The sequence below is a fragment of the Gymnoscopelus microlampas genome, assembly GCF_963454915.1.
Source record: "Gymnoscopelus microlampas genome assembly, chromosome: 21".
NCBI lineage: Eukaryota > Metazoa > Chordata > Actinopteri > Myctophiformes > Myctophidae > Gymnoscopelus > Gymnoscopelus microlampas.
Window position 1 is genome coordinate 13,584,723 of NC_139958.1, and position 18,236 is coordinate 13,602,958.

General features: G+C 43.3%; 1 protein-coding gene across 3 annotated transcripts in view; it reads right to left on the reverse strand.

The window, feature by feature from the left end:
* vldlr (very low density lipoprotein receptor) overlaps positions 1 to 18,236 on the reverse strand; it is a 69,540-nt gene that overhangs the window by 17,791 nt on the left and 33,513 nt on the right. For 2 of the 3 annotated variants that reach the window (XM_084046939.1, XM_084046938.1), the window contains exons 6-16: positions 15,203 to 15,365; positions 13,620 to 13,742; positions 11,175 to 11,297; positions 9,929 to 10,048; positions 8,749 to 8,874; positions 4,789 to 4,960; positions 3,948 to 4,172; positions 3,709 to 3,827; positions 3,406 to 3,545; positions 1,812 to 1,953; positions 1,108 to 1,257 (exon numbers count right to left, since the gene is read on the reverse strand). In XM_084046939.1, coding sequence (XP_083903065.1) covers positions 1,108 to 1,257; positions 1,812 to 1,953; positions 3,406 to 3,545; positions 3,709 to 3,827; positions 3,948 to 4,172; positions 4,789 to 4,960; positions 8,749 to 8,874; positions 9,929 to 10,048; positions 11,175 to 11,297; positions 13,620 to 13,742; positions 15,203 to 15,365 — 1,603 coding nt within the window. The remainder of the gene's footprint in view (positions 1 to 1,107; positions 1,258 to 1,811; positions 1,954 to 3,405; positions 3,546 to 3,708; positions 3,828 to 3,947; positions 4,173 to 4,788; positions 4,961 to 8,748; positions 8,875 to 9,928; positions 10,049 to 11,174; positions 11,298 to 13,619; positions 13,743 to 15,202; positions 15,366 to 18,236) is intronic. The other variant, XM_084046940.1, reaches the window with a different exon arrangement.

Here is an 18,236-nt window from a genome sequence, read left to right on the forward strand (position 1 = left end):
CAACGACAATACTCGGGTCACTTTAGTTACTGCCAAACCATTATAGCTTACAGACCCTGCCTTCTTTAAAATGGTAGATTCACACGCATAATATTCATCATACCATACCATCATACCATTTTTTTATGACTGCTTTTGAACTGATTGATACCCTTTTGGCATCCTAGCCTACCAGGTAAGAATTAACTTTACCTAATAAAATTAACAGTCAGAGTGTACTGTTAGTCCCCGTTAACCAGTCCCTCCTTAGACAGCTGAAATGACCAGGATTCTGCATGCTCCCTTTCCCAGTCCTTGTAGATGGGAAAACAATACGCACAATCATAGGTGTAGATTTACGTAGAAGGGGACTCAGTGAAGTGCCTTTGTGTATTAAAATAAATATTTGTGCTATACAAATAATAAACCTGCCTTTCTCACCAGCTGATAACAGCTGAATAGCTAACTGGGGAAAAACTGATTAGATTACATGTTAACATAAATAACTGCAACCGACATGTTTAGTTCTCAGCGTGGGGTCCGGCGATTCCAAGGGGTCCTTGAGTGGGGTCTAGAAGCATCCAGCTGAATGACTGATGGTTAATATTGACCATTATTACACGTGTAAGAACTATTACTTCATGAACAAGAATGACGTTTCTCTTTTATCTCTATACCTGCAGTACATAAACAGTAAAGGAATTCTGGACCAAATGACACTCCCTCTTTCCTTCTCCTCTGTAAATATGGCCTTTTGTATTTGTTGATGATGTCTGTTAATGTATCTGTTAAGTTTTCAAGACTTTTCAAAAAAAATAGCAGACCTACAATGAGCTTGTATATCTGCTATTTTTGAATAGCCACAGGACGCAGAGTCAGTAAACCAAAGCAAGCGCTCCTCAAAACAACAGGTTTGGGAATCGTGTGGTGCAGTCTCAATATTTGTATACAAATATTTGGTAAATAACTCACTACAATATACCATCAAAATCTAGATCACACCAAAACAGGGATCGATTAGTAAGCAATTATTTTATTAAATTATCAACTTTTCATTTATTTGTATCGATTTGTTCGATTAACTGTTGCAACCTTGGTTGCAGCGCTAACGAGGGCTGGACGACTCACCTGGTCTGCATCGCAGGCCGTCTGCAGACAGTTCCTGGCCCTCAGGACACACACACGTGTACTTGGCCGAGTGTTTGTTGATCTGTGGAGCCGGCAGACACATGTAACTGCACCCTCCATTCTCTCCTTTCTCCGAACACCAGTTAGTACCTGGAGAACAGGAGAGGATTCAGTGTTCAGGTCATGGGTCTTCAGCAGGGGGTCCTCAGAGTTATTACAGGGGGGGGGCATCCCTATTCTGTGGGGGATGGGACAAAAATAGCAGATCTACAAGCTCACAAAGCACGTTGTGCACTTGAAGATCGGGTATTTTCAGTGAAGATTTGGTGTAAAGCAAAAGCGAGCTAAAGATCAAGTTTACTAAGTATTGTAGTAAACGTATATAATAGAAAAGATAATGTGTAAACAAACAGACATTAATTTACACAACACTGATGGCAGTGCAAACAATCTATGAAGCAGTCTATGAAATCCATGAAAAAGTTTAACACAATGTTATACAATTAAGTAGTGGGGGGGTCCCTGCTTCATCTCTCTCTCAGCAAAGAGGTCCTCGGCCTGAAAAATGTAGAAGACCCCTGGTTTAGGTGATGGACAACAACGCTATGGGCCAGTCCTATGATGTTCCCCCCCCCACCCCCGGGCCATTTACACTGAAAGGTAGCATCATATACTGTACATTAAAGCCCTCGGTTAACTCTTACCAGACAGCTGAATCAGCTCATGGTAAACAATAATGTCCTGTAGTTCGTTCAAGTTACTGGCGAGAGTCACCACTTCTGAACCGGTGAACTTGTTGGCTCCGTAGATGGCCCCGTTTTGTCTGTCCGTCCAGAATACTCGGTCCTGGGATGGGGGGGGGGGGGGGGGGGGTGAAAAGAAAAATGAAATTGAGTGTGAGGGAGGCAGTGATTTAGTAAGTAAAGCCTGATTTATACTTTGCTGTACCACGGCGTCACCCCCCAAAAAATGCAGATACTAGCTCGTAATGCGTTGCGATGTGAGCTTGTAGAAAGGATTTTTAGCACAAGACACCATTGTACGATTCTAAGCAATAACCACATGAACCCATACGTCCATATTCTGGGGTGAACATTTGGTGAAAATTGCTGATCTAGAACCTCACAGTGCATCGCAACGCATTGAACAACAATGCATTTTTTTTACACAGATCAGTCTGTATTGAGTAGTCTACTGCCTGGGCTTGGGCTGCTAGGACAAACAAGTGCATTACCCGTTTATCAGAGTACTTGGAAGCAAGTCTGGAGCTGTGTGAAACTCCATATTTGGGCTTGCCCTGATATCATACTGATGATGTCATAACAATGTCTTGTGTAGAACTATCTGGGCCAAAGCGAAGGCCTGATATTTGTATAAACAACCACTGACCAACGTCACACTCGACACCGCACTCCCTTTGTCCATCAACAAAGACGCCAAAAGTGAAGCCTTGGTTGAACAGCTCGTTTCACAATTTGAAAAACAAATGCATGGAGGTACTTCCTTGGCCTACTGGCAGTGTGTACAAGGAATTTGCCACAGATCGGGCCAGTGGTTTGCAACATTAGCCCCCAACAGACAGACAAACACGCACAGACTCTAGTGGACGGCTCCGCCTGCTATACCTAAAGCCATGCAGTAAAAGGCCTGTGTGTGTTGTGTTCACTGCAAGCAAGTTTCAGTTGAAGATCTTGTGAAGATAAAGAATCTAGAAAAAAACAGGGGGCTGACTGAGAATCCAACCCCCAACTAAAACTAACACTAAAACAGATTTGAAAACTAATAAAAACTAAACAAACAAAAAGGCAAAATGAAAGTATTTGTGCAAAACGGGTCCCTCCCACAAATTCTGAACGCGAATCGTAGCCAATCGTAACGGAATCTGATCAATTTCACAGATACATCTTTATCACAGAGATAATCTGTACCGATTTGTGTGAGTTTTGGAAAGAAATCTGTGGGAGTAGTTGTAGCAAAAAGGAATCCAGAGAGTTTAGTTTTTTATTGTTCAAGAGTTTTAGGCGAAAATGTGAAGCGGCCTGTTATAGTGCCACCATGAGGCCGATTAAAAACATTTGGGAGAGGCTCTTCCTTGGCCTACTGGGAGTGTGTGTGCAAAGTTTCACACCGATTGGCCCAAGGATGCCGGAGATAAGCTGCTCACAGACACACAGAGGCAAAAACAGTCTCCGGCCTTCGGCTGTCCGGCCTGGCGGAGACAACAAAAATAGCAAAACCATAATAACTGTACTAGGATTTAGGGCTGGTGTTGTGTGGTTACAGGGGCGGTAGGCGTACCTCAAACACGGTGAGAGCGTAGGGGTGAGACAGGTAGTCTGGAGACTGTAGAACCTTCCTCCTGTTGTCTCCGTTCAGGTCAACGCTGCACAGCATGTGAAGCTTGGAGTCCACCCAGTACAGCCTGCCTTTGATCAGATCTGAAAGATGTGGAGAGGAGAGGAATGAGAAGAGCAGAGAGGAGGAAGAAATGAGAGGAGAGCAGGTATTCATAAAATCACTGTAAGTAATACAAACCTGTGTGTGCTCGCGTGTGTGTGTGTGTGTGTGTGTGTGTGCGGGTGTGTGCGTGTGTGTGCGTACCTAGAGTGATGCCGTTGGGCCACTGTATGTCTCTGTCCACCAGCACCTGTCTGTCCACTCCATTCATTCCAGATTTCTCTATCTTTGCTGGTTCTCCCCAGTCTGACCAGTACACGAACCTGGACACACACAAACACACACAGTTATACACACAAACAAACATACACTTAAAAATCGTATAAAATACATACAAGAAAACACTTAGGCATGTATGCATGCAAGCATGTGTACACACTCACCCAGAGAGTGGATCAACGGCGATGGAAGCCGGCTCCTTCAGGCCGCTGTTGAACAGAACCTTCTGCTTGGTGCCGTTGAAGTTTGCCACGCCGATGCTCTTGGTTCCGAGGTCCGACCAGTACAGGTTCTTGTAGATCCAGTCCACGGCGATGCCGACGGGATTCTGAATGTTGTCCAGCACCTTGCTGTGGGTCCCAACGTCCCCACGCTTATCCATCACAGTACTGAGACAGAGAGAAAGAGAGAGAGGGAGTGAGAGAAAAGGGGGATTGAGGGAGTGAGTGCAAGAGAGGTGTGTGTGGGGGGGGGGGGGGTAGAAATGGAGACGTATGAGATAAAGAGTACTTCTGATTCAGACTTCATTGTTAGACCTTACGGTCTTTTCTTATGTTATCAATGAGAAGGTTTCTCTTGGTCAGTAGTATTGATTACTGATTGTGATTGTCACCTTTATACAGTAGATCCTTCAGTCTCAACAATATGTTTTGTGAATACTTGTGTGTTCCAGTACGATTGTATCTGTATGTCCTCCGATATGCGTGTCTGTATGTCCTCCGATATGTGTGTCTGTATCTCCTGTATCTGTCACAATAATAACCTAATCGTAATTATTTGAGACAGTCGCAATTTTTTGGGCATAATCGTTTCCATGTTGAATTTTTTTTTTTTAAGTATAAAGTTATTAAATACGCAAGTTATTTGTCATATCTGCCCTGTGCAACTTTACTTTACAAAGCCAAACAGAAATGTTATTTCTATTCATAATGTTCAACAACAGAAACAATGAAATAGTTATTATCGCAATTATTTGTGTGCATGCGTGTGTGGGTTCGTTCTTACCTAAAGATGGCCTTTTGGCCCATGTCGGCCCAGAAGATCCTCTGCTGGTTGAAGTCGGCGTCCAGCGCCACCGTGTTCCTCTGCTGCTCCACGATCTGGGTGTACTCCTTCCTCTCCAGGCCCAGGCGGCGGATGTCACGACGGTTGGTGAAGATCAAACACGGCTCCTTGCCTACAGAAGAGAAGATTCAGCCCACGGGGGTCAGAGGCAGATTGACCCCTGGTATTCCTATTTTGGGCATGTCGTTATGGGGCAAAAATTCGGAAGGATCGCCTAGGCCTATTATCGTTGCTGTCGGGCAGAAACCTCCCATTTCCATATTTATTTATTTTTTGTAAATTAACCCCCTACTTGATCATAATACAGCATCACTCAAAAGCATCCAAAGTAGCAGATCCGCGATCTCGAAACGTGACACGAAGCGGTGCGTTTTGAGGTTGTAGATCTGCTACCTTTGCCATTTTTTTATTTCAATCCTGAGAAGTAACCTAAAAAGGATATGTTTAGGAAATAATGACGTTTCCACCCAACAGAGACGATATGCTTAAGAATTTATACTCAATCGCATACCGGTGTAGCTTGTGTGAGCTTGTAGATCGGCATTTTTTTGCCACACGACACCATCAAGGGCCTTTGTCCACAGAAACCATTTTTTTTTGCTGCCTGTGCCTGTCTGCCATGCATTTCCATGGTAAAGACATGCTGGAAGTGGAACACTTCTCTTCCCAGCGACCGAGCAAAGTGTCCAGCATTTTCTGGCGGAGCGCCCTGAGCACTTCAAGCAGAAAATAGTTTAACCTTTGGAGAGGAGCGGTGCTCATTTGATCCTCCCGTCTTGTGTCGGGCAACCTTGGTAATTTACGACCCGGCGTTGAATCGTTACCACAGCCATGGGAGAAGTCCCATGTTTACCGTTGGTTCAGCTAGGCCATTTGTGCTATTCTAGCAGATGACACGACGTTCGAGCACAACAATGGTCGATTAACTAAACTGTTACTTTTCAGGGTTAATTTTTTTTTGTTGCAAAAGTAGCAGATCTACAAGCTCAAACTCAAGCTTGCATATCTACTTCTTTTGAGTGAAAGGATGATCAAGCATTAATTTAGAAAAAAAACTCAAAAAGTTAGAATATGGAGACAAGAGGTTTCTGCCTGACATTAACAATATCCAAAGCGCTCCTCTGCTCATAAAATGCTTTGTGGACACAGACCGTCATACGACTGAAGTAGCCTATAAATCAGGCTTAATGATTGATTGATTTTCTTTATTAAAGTGTCATGCTTCCAAGGAAGGCCAGCCCATATGGACTTACAGGACGCTTGTCCTGGTTTTAATCAATATTTCGCTGTTCAATGGATCAGAATGACAGGGAGAGGATACCTGGTTGAGAGATGCACCGTTGCAGATATCGTCTCTGTCGGGTGGAAACTTCATACTGTATGTCCAAAATTGTTACTTTTCAGGATTCAAATAAAAAAAATAGCAGATAGACAAGCTCAAAATGCGTCACTTCGCAGCGTATTTCGAGCTTGCAGATCTGCTGTTTTTGAAACTTTTGAGTGACGCTGTAGTATGATCAAGTAGGGCATTCATTTACGAAAAAACACTAAAAGTTAAAATATGGAGATAGAGGTTTCTGACCGACAGCCAACGATATGCTGCAGATGCAGAGTTAGGTTGTCTTTAACCATGACTGACTTATCCCTGATCCCTCATTACCATTTGCATTACCCATAGAGAATCTATTACAGAGTACTTAATTAAGAGGTAGAGAGTCTATTCAGATGACTAATTAAGAGGTAGAGTCTATTCAGAGTACTAATTAGAGGTAGAGAGTCTACAGTATACAGGTTCCTAGATTCCTAGACTAGAGTATATTACAGAAATTAAACAGCCACCATGTACAGCAGATACAGTACGTGTATACTGGCACTGAAATTGTAGTTCTAGTATCCACAAGTTTCCAGCGGAGTGGGCGTCAGTTCCGGTTGTAGGCTATACATATACCAGGCCTGTGCATAGGGCCTGTGCCCCAGTAAATTCCTGCGGAAACAGGTGGATAGCAGGCACATTTTAAACAGGTATATTGCAAAAATAAGACAAATGCAAAGCAAAAAAAATATTATAATAATAACAAATATATATTATAGTTCCATTGATCCAAGCCGACAATCGATTGATTTATCATAACATGCTCTGAAAATGCACCACAAACACTTGAGATTTCCAAGTGGGCCCTGATCCAGAAAAGATGGAGAACCACTGGTCTACAGTATACCTGATTGTCTACAGCAGTAGTCTGGGTGATCCTTGAGGGGTTTCATTTTACGCTCTCAAGAGTTAAATTATTGTTAAAATAATTGTTATTTTGATCAATGTTTGCCTGTTATCTCTCCTATGGTACCAACATCAATACAGCATGGAATTGTGGACAAAATCTTACCCAACGATAACAAAATATTCTAAGTCTTGGGTCTGAGAGGCTAAATCTCATCAAATGGTGATGAATCCGTGGCTCAAATGCCGAATAAATAATGGACCTTGATATGAAAAGGGTTGAAAACCACTGACAGAGACAGATACTTGTCGTCTAGTCACCCTGTCATCCATTCACCCACAGCACAAGTTTACTGGCCATCATTTGTTTTAGGGACGCTTGTATCATCAAATAATCGTTGGGTTTAAAAGGTCCTGCACACAGTAAACTCAGTAACTCCAAACACTCTCAGAGTTGAATTAACACTGAGGATTTTACAGCGTGTGCGAGACCAGGGCCGGTCGGGGCTGAGGGGACATTGACTGTCATTGTCATTATGACAAACACAATAAACCCTTTTTACTACCATAAACATCATGTGATCTCCAGCCTAGAGGGTGACATCATTACAGTTGTGACACATCTGAGGCCTGTCAGGACTGCTATAAACTCGCAGTCCCATCTGGGCTATTATTGTTTATCTTTTTGAAATGTTATAGCACATCAGCAACATTTGCTATCCTCTGCAAAATACACTCATCTTCAAACAAACCCATGTTTCACAGTCTGTTAAATTAAAACCTACAGTATAGGAGCTACCCAGTACAACCACAGTCTTCTACTGTTGGTCAATGGGAGCTGACCAGTACGGCCGCAGTCTTCTACTGTTGGTTAATGGGAGCTGACCAGTTCGACCACAGTCTTTTACTGTTGGCTACTGGGAGCTGACCAGTACAACCACAGTCTTCTACTGTTGGTTAATGGGAGCTGACCAGTTCGACCACAGTCTTTTACTGTTGGTCACTGGGAGCTAACCAGTACAACCACAGTCTTCCAATGTTGGTTAATGGGAGCGGACCAGTACAACCACAGTCATATACTGTACTATTGGCTACTGGGAGCTGACCAGTACAACCGCAGTCTTCTACTATTGGCTACTGGAGAGCTGACCAGTACAACCACAGTCTTCTACTGTTGGCTACTGGGAGCTGACCAGTACAACCACAGTCTTCTACTCTTGGCTACTGGGAGCTGACCAGTACAACCACAGTCTTCTACTGTTGGCTACTGGGAGCTGACCAGTACAACCACAGTCTTCTACTCTTGGCTACTGGGAGCTGACCAGTACAACCACAGTCCTCTACTGTTGGCTACTGGAGACCTAATATAAAATGTATTTCTTTATTCATTTATTTTTTATAGCATTTTTCACTGACATATTTTCCCACAATAACCAGTGTGACCTCTGCTCTATCACAACATTTTTTTTGTCTCAAGTGTTTACCGGTGTCTTGTCCCCATCACTAACGGTAAAATGACACAGGCACTCACACAAATGTTTTTCTTTCCCCCTTTCTATTATTAGCGAAGTCAGCAGCAAAAACAAGCAACCAACGCACGCTGTAGTGACCAAGTAGCTACCAGAAAGTGTTGCCAAAAAAAGCCACACTCCAGCTGTTTATTTGTAATGCGTTGAACTCACCCACAGCTTTACAGACTCCAGTGGGCGGGTCCATCTGGTATCCGTTGTGACACTCACACTTGTAACCTCCCTTCAGGTTGATGCAGATCTGACTGCAGATTCCCGGATTCTGACACTCGTTAATGTCTGCACAGACGAGGAGGAGAAGACTAATTAGTCAAACACATCTGTTGGCTTGTCCTTCATCTCTTACTCTGGTGAAATGCCTGATGATAACCATACTGGTTTATGCATATTCTGAAAATCTAAAGGGCTGCAGCCTGGCTGAGAAAGTAAATGTGTCCACACACACACAAAGAATGTAGGGGTGCAACAGTTAATCGAAGTAATCGATTTAAATCGTTCATAAAAAACACAACCGATTTTTATAAAATTGATTTTCAAAAACAGATCTACAAGCTGAGTCCTACACATCGCGATGGACTGAGAGCTTGTAGACTGGCCAATTCACAATGGAAAATGTGCATGCCACCGGGCTTAAGTGGTTAATCAGATTTAGTAGATACCCCTCCAAAAAATCGATTCGATTTTTTTTTCATGTTGATATATACTGTATAGGATTATTCAATGAATGTGTACAGTAATCAATAGAATAATCGCTAGATAGTTGTAGCCCTAGTAGAACGCCTGTGGCCTGTGACTCTGGGGAACTGACTAAGCATCCATACATAAACGTCTAAACCCCACGTGTGTGCAGCATACATCAAAGGCTCCCTAGATACAGAATATATCTGTTTGTGATGTTCTCAGATGTGGCCTCAGTTGTCAAAAGTTGCTGTATCCGTGCGTGATATGAACAGTGTTGAGCACATGGAAAATGTAGCGAGCTCAGCAACTACCAAACTTCAGAGAAATTGTCAGTAACATTTCGGTATGAACTTAACCACCTAACCACATGGCCACTAGCGTCCCTATTCAGAGCATGCCATACAGTAATAGGCGAACATCCCTCTACACCAAAAGTGGTTTGGTGTAGAGGGAAAAAAAGAGAGGACCATGGATAGACCCCTGGGGGACCCTGGTCAAGAAAGTATATAGCGTTAAAGTGGTTAAGGAACCGGATTTATGACGATCATATACATTCCAGTAAAAGTGATAATAATGAAGCTTGCCAGAGGTCCAGACGAGGATGTGAATCATAGTAATAAAGCTATGAACAGAGTAATAATCTGGACCGTACCTCCACAGGTCTTGTGGTCTATGAGCTGCAGACCAGGTGCACAGTCACACTCGAAGCCTATGACCATGTCCCTGCATATGTGAGAGCAACCTCCGTTGTTTAGCAGGCATTCGTTCAGATCTGGGAGACGGAGACAAATGTTAAGTATATTTATATAGTCCAGAGGGAAGCACGCACCTCCCAACAAAAACTTCTCAGGTGCTGAGCAACAACACGTACATTGGAGGAAAGGATGGGAGGTTCGCACACTGTAGCTCCCAGTAGAAAATGTATTTAAATACATTTTCTACTGGGAGCTACAGAGTGCGAAGTATATTTATATACGCACAAAGAGCAAAAGCTAAAACATTGCAACAATTACGGTCATGGCTATGACAATAGATTAGGTGTTCATGTTTACATTTTACCAGTCAGTCAGTATCGTGTCGATCAATTTCGAAAATCTATTTCTATGTGAACAGCAAATTGTCCAAGGTTGAGGTTCAAATATAACCCAAGGCCAATACATCGAAAACAGATGCTGCAGTAATGTTACTGCTTGCCAAACATAATCGTCTGTCGGGTGGAAACCTCATATGTCCAAGACGTTGCTTTTCAGGATTCAAATTCAAAAGTATAGCAGATCCACAAGCACAAAACTCCAGCTTCTGGATCTGCTACTTTTAATGCTTTTGTGTGATGCTGTAGTATGATCTGTTCGGGTCATACCAACGACTATCCTGCTTGGCACTCAGCATCAAGGGTTGGATTGGGGGTAAGTCCCTGCGACATACTAGCGTCATGTCCAGGGTATGTACTTGTAAATCAAGCTGCCTCACACTACAGAAAGAGGAGATGGGCTGCATGGCTCGGAAAGGCATATTTACCTGATGATCAAGTAGGGTTTTAATTTATGAAAAAACACATAACGTTAGAATATGGAGATAGGAGGTTTCTATCCGATAGCAACTACAATAATGATATGGCCAAAATAGGAAAGCCAGGTTGAATTGTTTTTTTTTACAAATGCAGTGGAGCATCAGTGCCTCAGGAGGTAAAGCAGAAGCTTGCGAATGGGAAGGTTCACGGTTCGATCCCGTGTGTTCAAGTGTCCTTGAGCAACTGCTCCCGATGAGCAGCTTGGTGCCTTGCATGAACGAATGAGTGAGTGAAGGCGATGCACATTGTAAAGCGTTTTGGATAAAGGCGCAATACAAATGCACCATTTAACACTTAAATAAGGGTATTATGAAGTCATTCTACTCACTGCATTCCTTAATGGGTTCATCGCTCCAGTCAGGGCAGTCCCTGGCCTTGTTGCACACCTTGCTCATCTCAATGCATTCACCGCTGCGACACTTGAATTTATCAGGGCCATTACACTGGGTCACTGTGCGGAGAGAGCAGAGGTTTACAATGGATCACCCAGTGGTACGTGACCTATTTAGATATTTAACAATTAATAGATTATACTCCTTTGCTTGGTATCCTCGCCACACTGTGGCACTTGAATATAGATGGAACACTTTTATGCTTTAGTCCATTCTACCCCTGAGTGTGTAGTGTGTGTGTGTGTGTGTGTGTGTGTGTGTGTATCTCTGCGAGAACCACTTGACGTGTGCGTGTGTGTGTGTGTGTGTGTGTGTGTCCGTCCTTGTAAGAACAATTTGAACTGTGTGTGTCAGATGACAAGGCTGACAAGAAAAGAGGAAAGAACTAGAGGGATGAGGGGAGGCAGAAAGAGTTTGAGAGTTAAGAACAAATGTAGGAAGAAAGAGAGAAGAGGAAGAGAGAGAAAACGGCGTGCATGAGGATCAGTTTTGTCCTTGAGAAGAAAAGCCAGTAAAGGGCTTCTCACATGGGAAGCAACTGCCGCCAATGGTAATACATTTTCAATAAGAGGCGAGCATTCAAGCAGGGGGGGTGGGGGGGCAGGCAATCTGACAGGCGTAGCGACAAGCGAGCGCGATCCCGTGACACTGTCAGGTGTGTGCCCGTCTCACGCACACGCAAAAAGTTTAACTGTGTTCAACTTTTTTCTTTCTACACGACACGTAGAAACGCATTTATTCACATCTTTGCCTCCTTATTTTTTAGAGTAGCCAATTCTTTTTTTTACCACCTTTTTCTCCCCAATTCAGTCGTTACACACACACACACACACCTCTGTTGTCACTGCTGTTGTATCCCACCGACTCACCAGGAGGAGCACCCACCGGGAGGACGTAGGGCCCTCTTCCTACTCCTCCCTCCCAACACTCCCCCCGCTGACAGGTGCCACCCCAGCCCGTAGGTGTACGTGCAATGACCAACATCATCCTCCCCGCACGACTTCCCTCCCCCGAACACGGGCCAATTGTGTTCGTACAGAAGCCCAACAAAGCCGGATGCACCACGGTGGATTCGAACCCACAACCTCCGTGGTGGTGGGCAGGGAGTAGGGACTTTACCACTGCGCCACCCGAGCGCCATCTTTGCCCCTTTCGCTCATTGGTCGGGTCAATGTTGTCAAAAATGAACGTGTTACTCAAAATTGTTGTATTTTGTTCAATGTCAACCCGTTTTTATCCCCAAATCCTTCTTCGAATCTCTGGAACGTACCTTATCCTCCTTTATATGGGATTAATAAGAAACACCTCCAAAAAGCCGAAGGACCTTGGTGGCTTAGCAATGCCTAATTTTCCAACTTTATTATTGGGCTTAAATTTTTATGGAGCTTATGTATTGGATGCCGGCCAAAACTGGGAGAGGGCCGCGTGTATGGGTGCGGATGGAGTCAGGGTCTTGTAGGCCCTCTTCACTGCATTCATTGCTGTGCTGTCCTTTGAAGTTTAGTAAATGTGGCGAGAAGCCGATAGTGGAGCATTCTATTAAAACTTGGAACCAATTCCGTTTGACCTCTGCTCTTAAACAGTTTTCCATTTCTGGCACGACACACCAAAATGTCATGTTTTCTCCGTCCTTGTTAGATGGAGCATGTAATTCCTGGTGTGCTTTGGGCCTCACTTCATTTGAGCAACTTTTTATTAACAATAACTCTGCTGGTTTTCCTAATAAGCACCCACCTTCCCCCCCGGCCTAGGGTGGAAATTGGGACGATATTCCCAGATACCTCATTTGTTCTCGATGTAAATCGGAACCAGCCATCTTATTCAATACATTTTGGTGACTTACGGGTTGAGTTCTTATGTTTTTCAGATGTTTTTTGGTATAGATTTTGACCCCTGCCCTATTACGGCTTTGTTTGGAGTCCTGCCGGAAGGGGTCACCCCTAACCAAAGCTAAGTCGGATTCTGTGGCTTATGCCACTCTTTTGGCCAGAGGCTTATTCTACTTAACTGGAAATTGGACTCTCCCCCTGCTTATAGACACTGGGTTGGGGATTTACTGGGCTACCTTAAGCTGGAGAAACCTGTACGTTTTTTAATGAAAATTGGTCTTTATTTTTGTCTTACTCGGTATACTGTCAGTACCTACTTCTTTCTAGGCTTAGATCTTTATAGTGTCGTTCTTGTTGTGGCAGTGGTGTAAATGTGAATATATATAGTTCCTTTGAAGCATTTTATTTTATGCTTTCTTATATGATGTTCTGTCCCATGTTGAAGTGTTTAGTATGTACTGTCCGTGTGGTTGGATGTTGTGGAAACTTGAAAATGGGAATAAAAAAATAAATGACATGACATGAGCGCAGTCGCGACCCCGTGGAGCTTACTGTTTTTGCAGTTGATCTCATCTGATCCGTCGGTACACTCTCTGACGCCGTTGCACTGCCTGCCGCCAGGAATACAATTGCCATCGTCACACTTGAAATGATCCGAGCCACAGGTTCGCACAGCTGAGGAAAAACACAAAAGATCATATTCTGCGATCAAAATCTGGCTTTACACCATACACCAGGGGTCTTCAACAGGGGGTCCGTGACCCCTAGGGGGTCCTAAGAGTTACTACAGGGGGGCCACCAAATCTTTGTGTGATAGGATTTTTATGTTTTACATTAACCACTTCAACCCTAGCATCCCTGAGGAGAACTTTAGCCAAAAATAGCAGATCTACAAGCTCAACTCCTCGCAGCGATCTGCTATTTTTGGCAAAGAGGTTTGGTGTAGAGGGGAAAAAGAGCAGACCAAGTGAAAAAAAAAAAGTTAATCTGAAACACAATTTTCTACAATATAGAGGGGGTTTCTACTTCATCTCTCTCTCTCTGCTAGGGGGTCCGTAGCCTGAAAACGTTGAAGACCACTGCCATACAGAGTCAAATCTGTTTCACTCTGAGAGTGCACACACTCTTACACGTCCATGTGGTTCCATTCGTAAACTCCCGAGTTAATTTAACAAGGTTTATACTGTGTACCCACTTTTGACAGCTGCCGACAGTTCATTAATTCTGTTCTTTGTATAAAACTGTCCACAGCAAAGTGTTTACCAGACTGCAACTATATTACAATTTAGGGACTTACAAGTGTGAGATCAGAGTAAGCGGGAACTCTAGTCAACAAACAAGGTAAACAGTCACATAATGAGAGCGCAAAGAGAACAACAATGTGGTACTTCAAAGAAACTAGGCTACCAGGTAAACATGAAACCCACACTGTAGCATTCGTCTAAAAACAACATGCTACCTAAATAATATTCTTTGTTCAACAAGTAAGCAACATATATCTGCATAGTAAACTACCACAAAATTGCCAGATCTTACTATACTAATAATATCTGGCAATGAAACTACAATTTGATGGTTGGTAAATATATTATTTTATAATTGAAAAAACCTTCCATTTATAATAGTCAGCAACAATACTTGCAAGTAAGAATTTCATTCTTCTGCACCGTAACACCAGATATAGTGTTGATTTTGACAGCAAATTTTGATTTAGCCATAGTCTGTTGAATAAAATTCTGTTTAGTCATGTTTTAGTCATCTGAAATGTTTTACTTTTAGTCTAGTTTCAGTCGACTTAATATCATAAGATCTTAGTCGCCTAAATCTACAGTTGATTTAGTTGACTACAATTTATTTTTGGTGGGCCGTGATGGCATCAAAAAGATTTTCACTTAGCTGCATGCCGAAAATGTGACACGTTGTGAGCTTGTAGATCAACTATTTTCGGTCCACTAGTCCCTCCAAAAAAAGGGTCTAGTTTTTATTTGTTGACAAAATTGTCAGTATATTTAGTCAGTTTTAGTCATCATAGCTTAGTTTTTATTTAGTTGCCATAAGTGAAAAAAAGTAGTCAACAGAAATGTTTTCGTCATAGTTTTAGTCGACGAAATCAACACTAATCTAAAAGTACATACGACAGTTGGCTTCGTCGCTGCCGTCCTTGCAGTCGGAGTCACCGTCACACCTCCACTTCTTATGGATGCACTCTCCGGAACGACACAGCATCTCACTGGACGAGCACTTGGCCGGAGGGGTGGGGGGGCGACCGCACCGAGACGGAGACTCGTCCGACTGGTCCTGAGGGTAGAGAAGAGGAGAGGAGAGGAGAGGATGAATAATGGAGGGAGAGATGAGAGCGAGGAGAGAAGAGAGGGAAAGAGACAAGAAAAGAGACAGACGGAAAGTAGAGAGGGAGACAGGGAAGAAGGGAATAAAGTGGAAATCAATGAACACTGTGAGAGAAGGTCAGAATAACAAGTCAGTCAGAGGTCAGATACAACACGGATAGTGGATATATAATATACACACACGCACACACACACACACACACACACACACACACACGTCTACATATTTGTGATGCAGACATATGGGCTAAGACAAACACACACCCGGTATTTTAGAGTTCCATCCGTCTGCAGTAGGAGCTATGTCGGCTGCGTCGGATCATTCTTTGACAATTCCTAGTCGTGTCAGTTCATCAAGTTATAATTCATTTGTTCCAATAATGAATTATGTGCTGCTGAAGCATCGTCAAGCGCAAGTACTTTGTAACCCAATAAGAAGGAAAGCATCTGCCATTTTACATTATAACCACTTCCTAAGTATTATTTTATACTTTAGCTATTCAAAAATAGCAGATCTACAAGCTCGTATCGCGGCACTCGGTGCAGCGATATGAGCTTGTTTTTGAAAAACCATGAAAATGTTTGCAAATCTTTGAATATATATGTATTTTTTAAGCGAACATTTGTAACCCAAATATTTGCTTCTGGGGGGTCCTTGGAACTAAATATTTTGAGATGGGGGTCCGCAGCCAAATGCATATCATTTTGGGGGTCCTTGACATGAAAAACTTTGAGAACCACTGATATTATAGCAACATAAGTGTTTCAGAAAACTGAAGACATTTGTAGAATCGGCTTAAGGTCTTAAATGGGATAAATCATACGCTGAAATCACGCAGCCTCCGTGACTGTTTAAATGCTGCAGGGAGAAGGGGGACTCGCTCCTCCTGTCACCGTCGACAGACACACTGCGGTGATGGCTTCCTAAATGGGTCATCATATCGGAAGTATTGCATAAGCCTAACGTGTTGCACAGTGTTTGCACGCAGCCGTCGTTTTATCCACCACTTGTTTCTTGTCATAGGTAGACTGAGACTTAATCCGTAATAATGCTCCCGTACAGCAGACTGAAAACGATTCCGGCTGAATAGCCTACTTTGTCTCGTCCACTTGTCATTTCCAACACTCGTTCACAGCTGCACTCCACAATCCAACTGTGACAATTCAGACGTTTCACTGGGCAATTAAGGCGAGGCTCAACCCCCCGATAACTTTATTGAACCGGACAGCACATGCCCAGAAACCGTGACTAGCCAACTGAACTTTTTGAACAGGCCATTACGTCCTGTCGACAGAGAAACTGTCGAAAGGCGGCCGTTTAATTAACTGATTTTCAACACTACCCTTGAACAGGAGCGCATACAGTAGGATGGAGGAGACATCTTATAAAGCCAAGTTCCATTTCGCTACTCTATGACAATGTATATGAAATGCTGTGATTGTATGTTACTGGTACTGTATGCGTTGTGTGTCTGTGTGAACACACACAGACACACGTACATACATATCATTGCTGTCGGTGAAACCTCATATGTCCAAAACTGTTAAGGTTGTTACACACCGGCGAATATAGCGAATATACGCAAAATTCGGACTCGTTCCGAATAATTAAAAGACGCTTTTTCGCTTCGCTTTTTCGCTCCATGCACGGAGCCATTGACTTTATAAGGTTTTAAAAAAAAACGCATTATTCGCACGAAAAAATCGCCCCGGTGTGTAACAACCTTTACTTTTCAGGATTCAAATGTCGCAAAAATAGCAGATCTAGAAGCTCAAAATGCATCGCGATGAGAGACACGTTTTGAGCTTGTAGATCTGCTATTTTTGCTACTTTAGTGTGACACTGTAGTGTTGAGTTAAAATATGGAGATACAAGGTTTCGGCCCGACAGCAACGATGTATACAGTACAGATATACATATGTACAAAGTATATAGACTAGGCTAGAAGAGGCTCAGTGCTACAATAGCACATGGACAGACAGCCAGATGGTCTGGTAAGGTGATGACCTCATCGGTTTCTGGGAAAAGCAGCAACAATCGTTGGCCAAGTTTGGCAAGCTGAGACGGAAGACTTAAGACTTCCCTCTCAGCTTGCCAACCTGGCAAAGAAGGATCCTAGCGGCAGCCCGGCAACAAGTGCATGATGCAAGCATAATTTCAGCTCTGCCTCTGCTGATCACGTGACCGAGTCTAGTCGAAATGGAGGAAGAGAGAGGGGGTGGTGGGAGAGATAGAATGGAACAAGGCAGGTGCCGTAGCACAGTCTTAACCCATTGAAAACCGGAAAAGCCTCTTTTAGATTTTAGCGTTGTTGGCTATTCACAACAAATAGCAGATGTACAAGCTCACAGCGCGTCACTTTGTGCCGCGCTGCGAGGTTGTACATATGCTATTTTTGGCTTTTTTTATCTTGAAAGTGTGCGAAATACTGATTTGGAAGGCATTTGTAGAATAGGCCTCAGGTCTTAATGGGTTAAGATAATGTGAGTTTTAACGTCTTTGCAGGACAGAATAGACGCAGCCATTCCTCCTTCCCTAAGCGGCACCCCCCCCCCACCAAATGAAAATACCTCGTCTGTTTTCATAACCCGACCTGATCTGCCGTCATTAAAGACAGACGCTGTTGAAGCAGGCTGGGCCACTGTGGTTGAAATTATTTACACATGCAGGTGGGTGAGGGCAAAGAAACTACCAACATGGGCATCGCTAGGCATACATTAAGTTACAAAACTATTCCCTTTATGGGCATTATTGCTCACTGTTGTGTTATGTTTTGCACTGCAAGTGCTTTCAGAAGGGCTCGTACGGGCCAGAAATGAG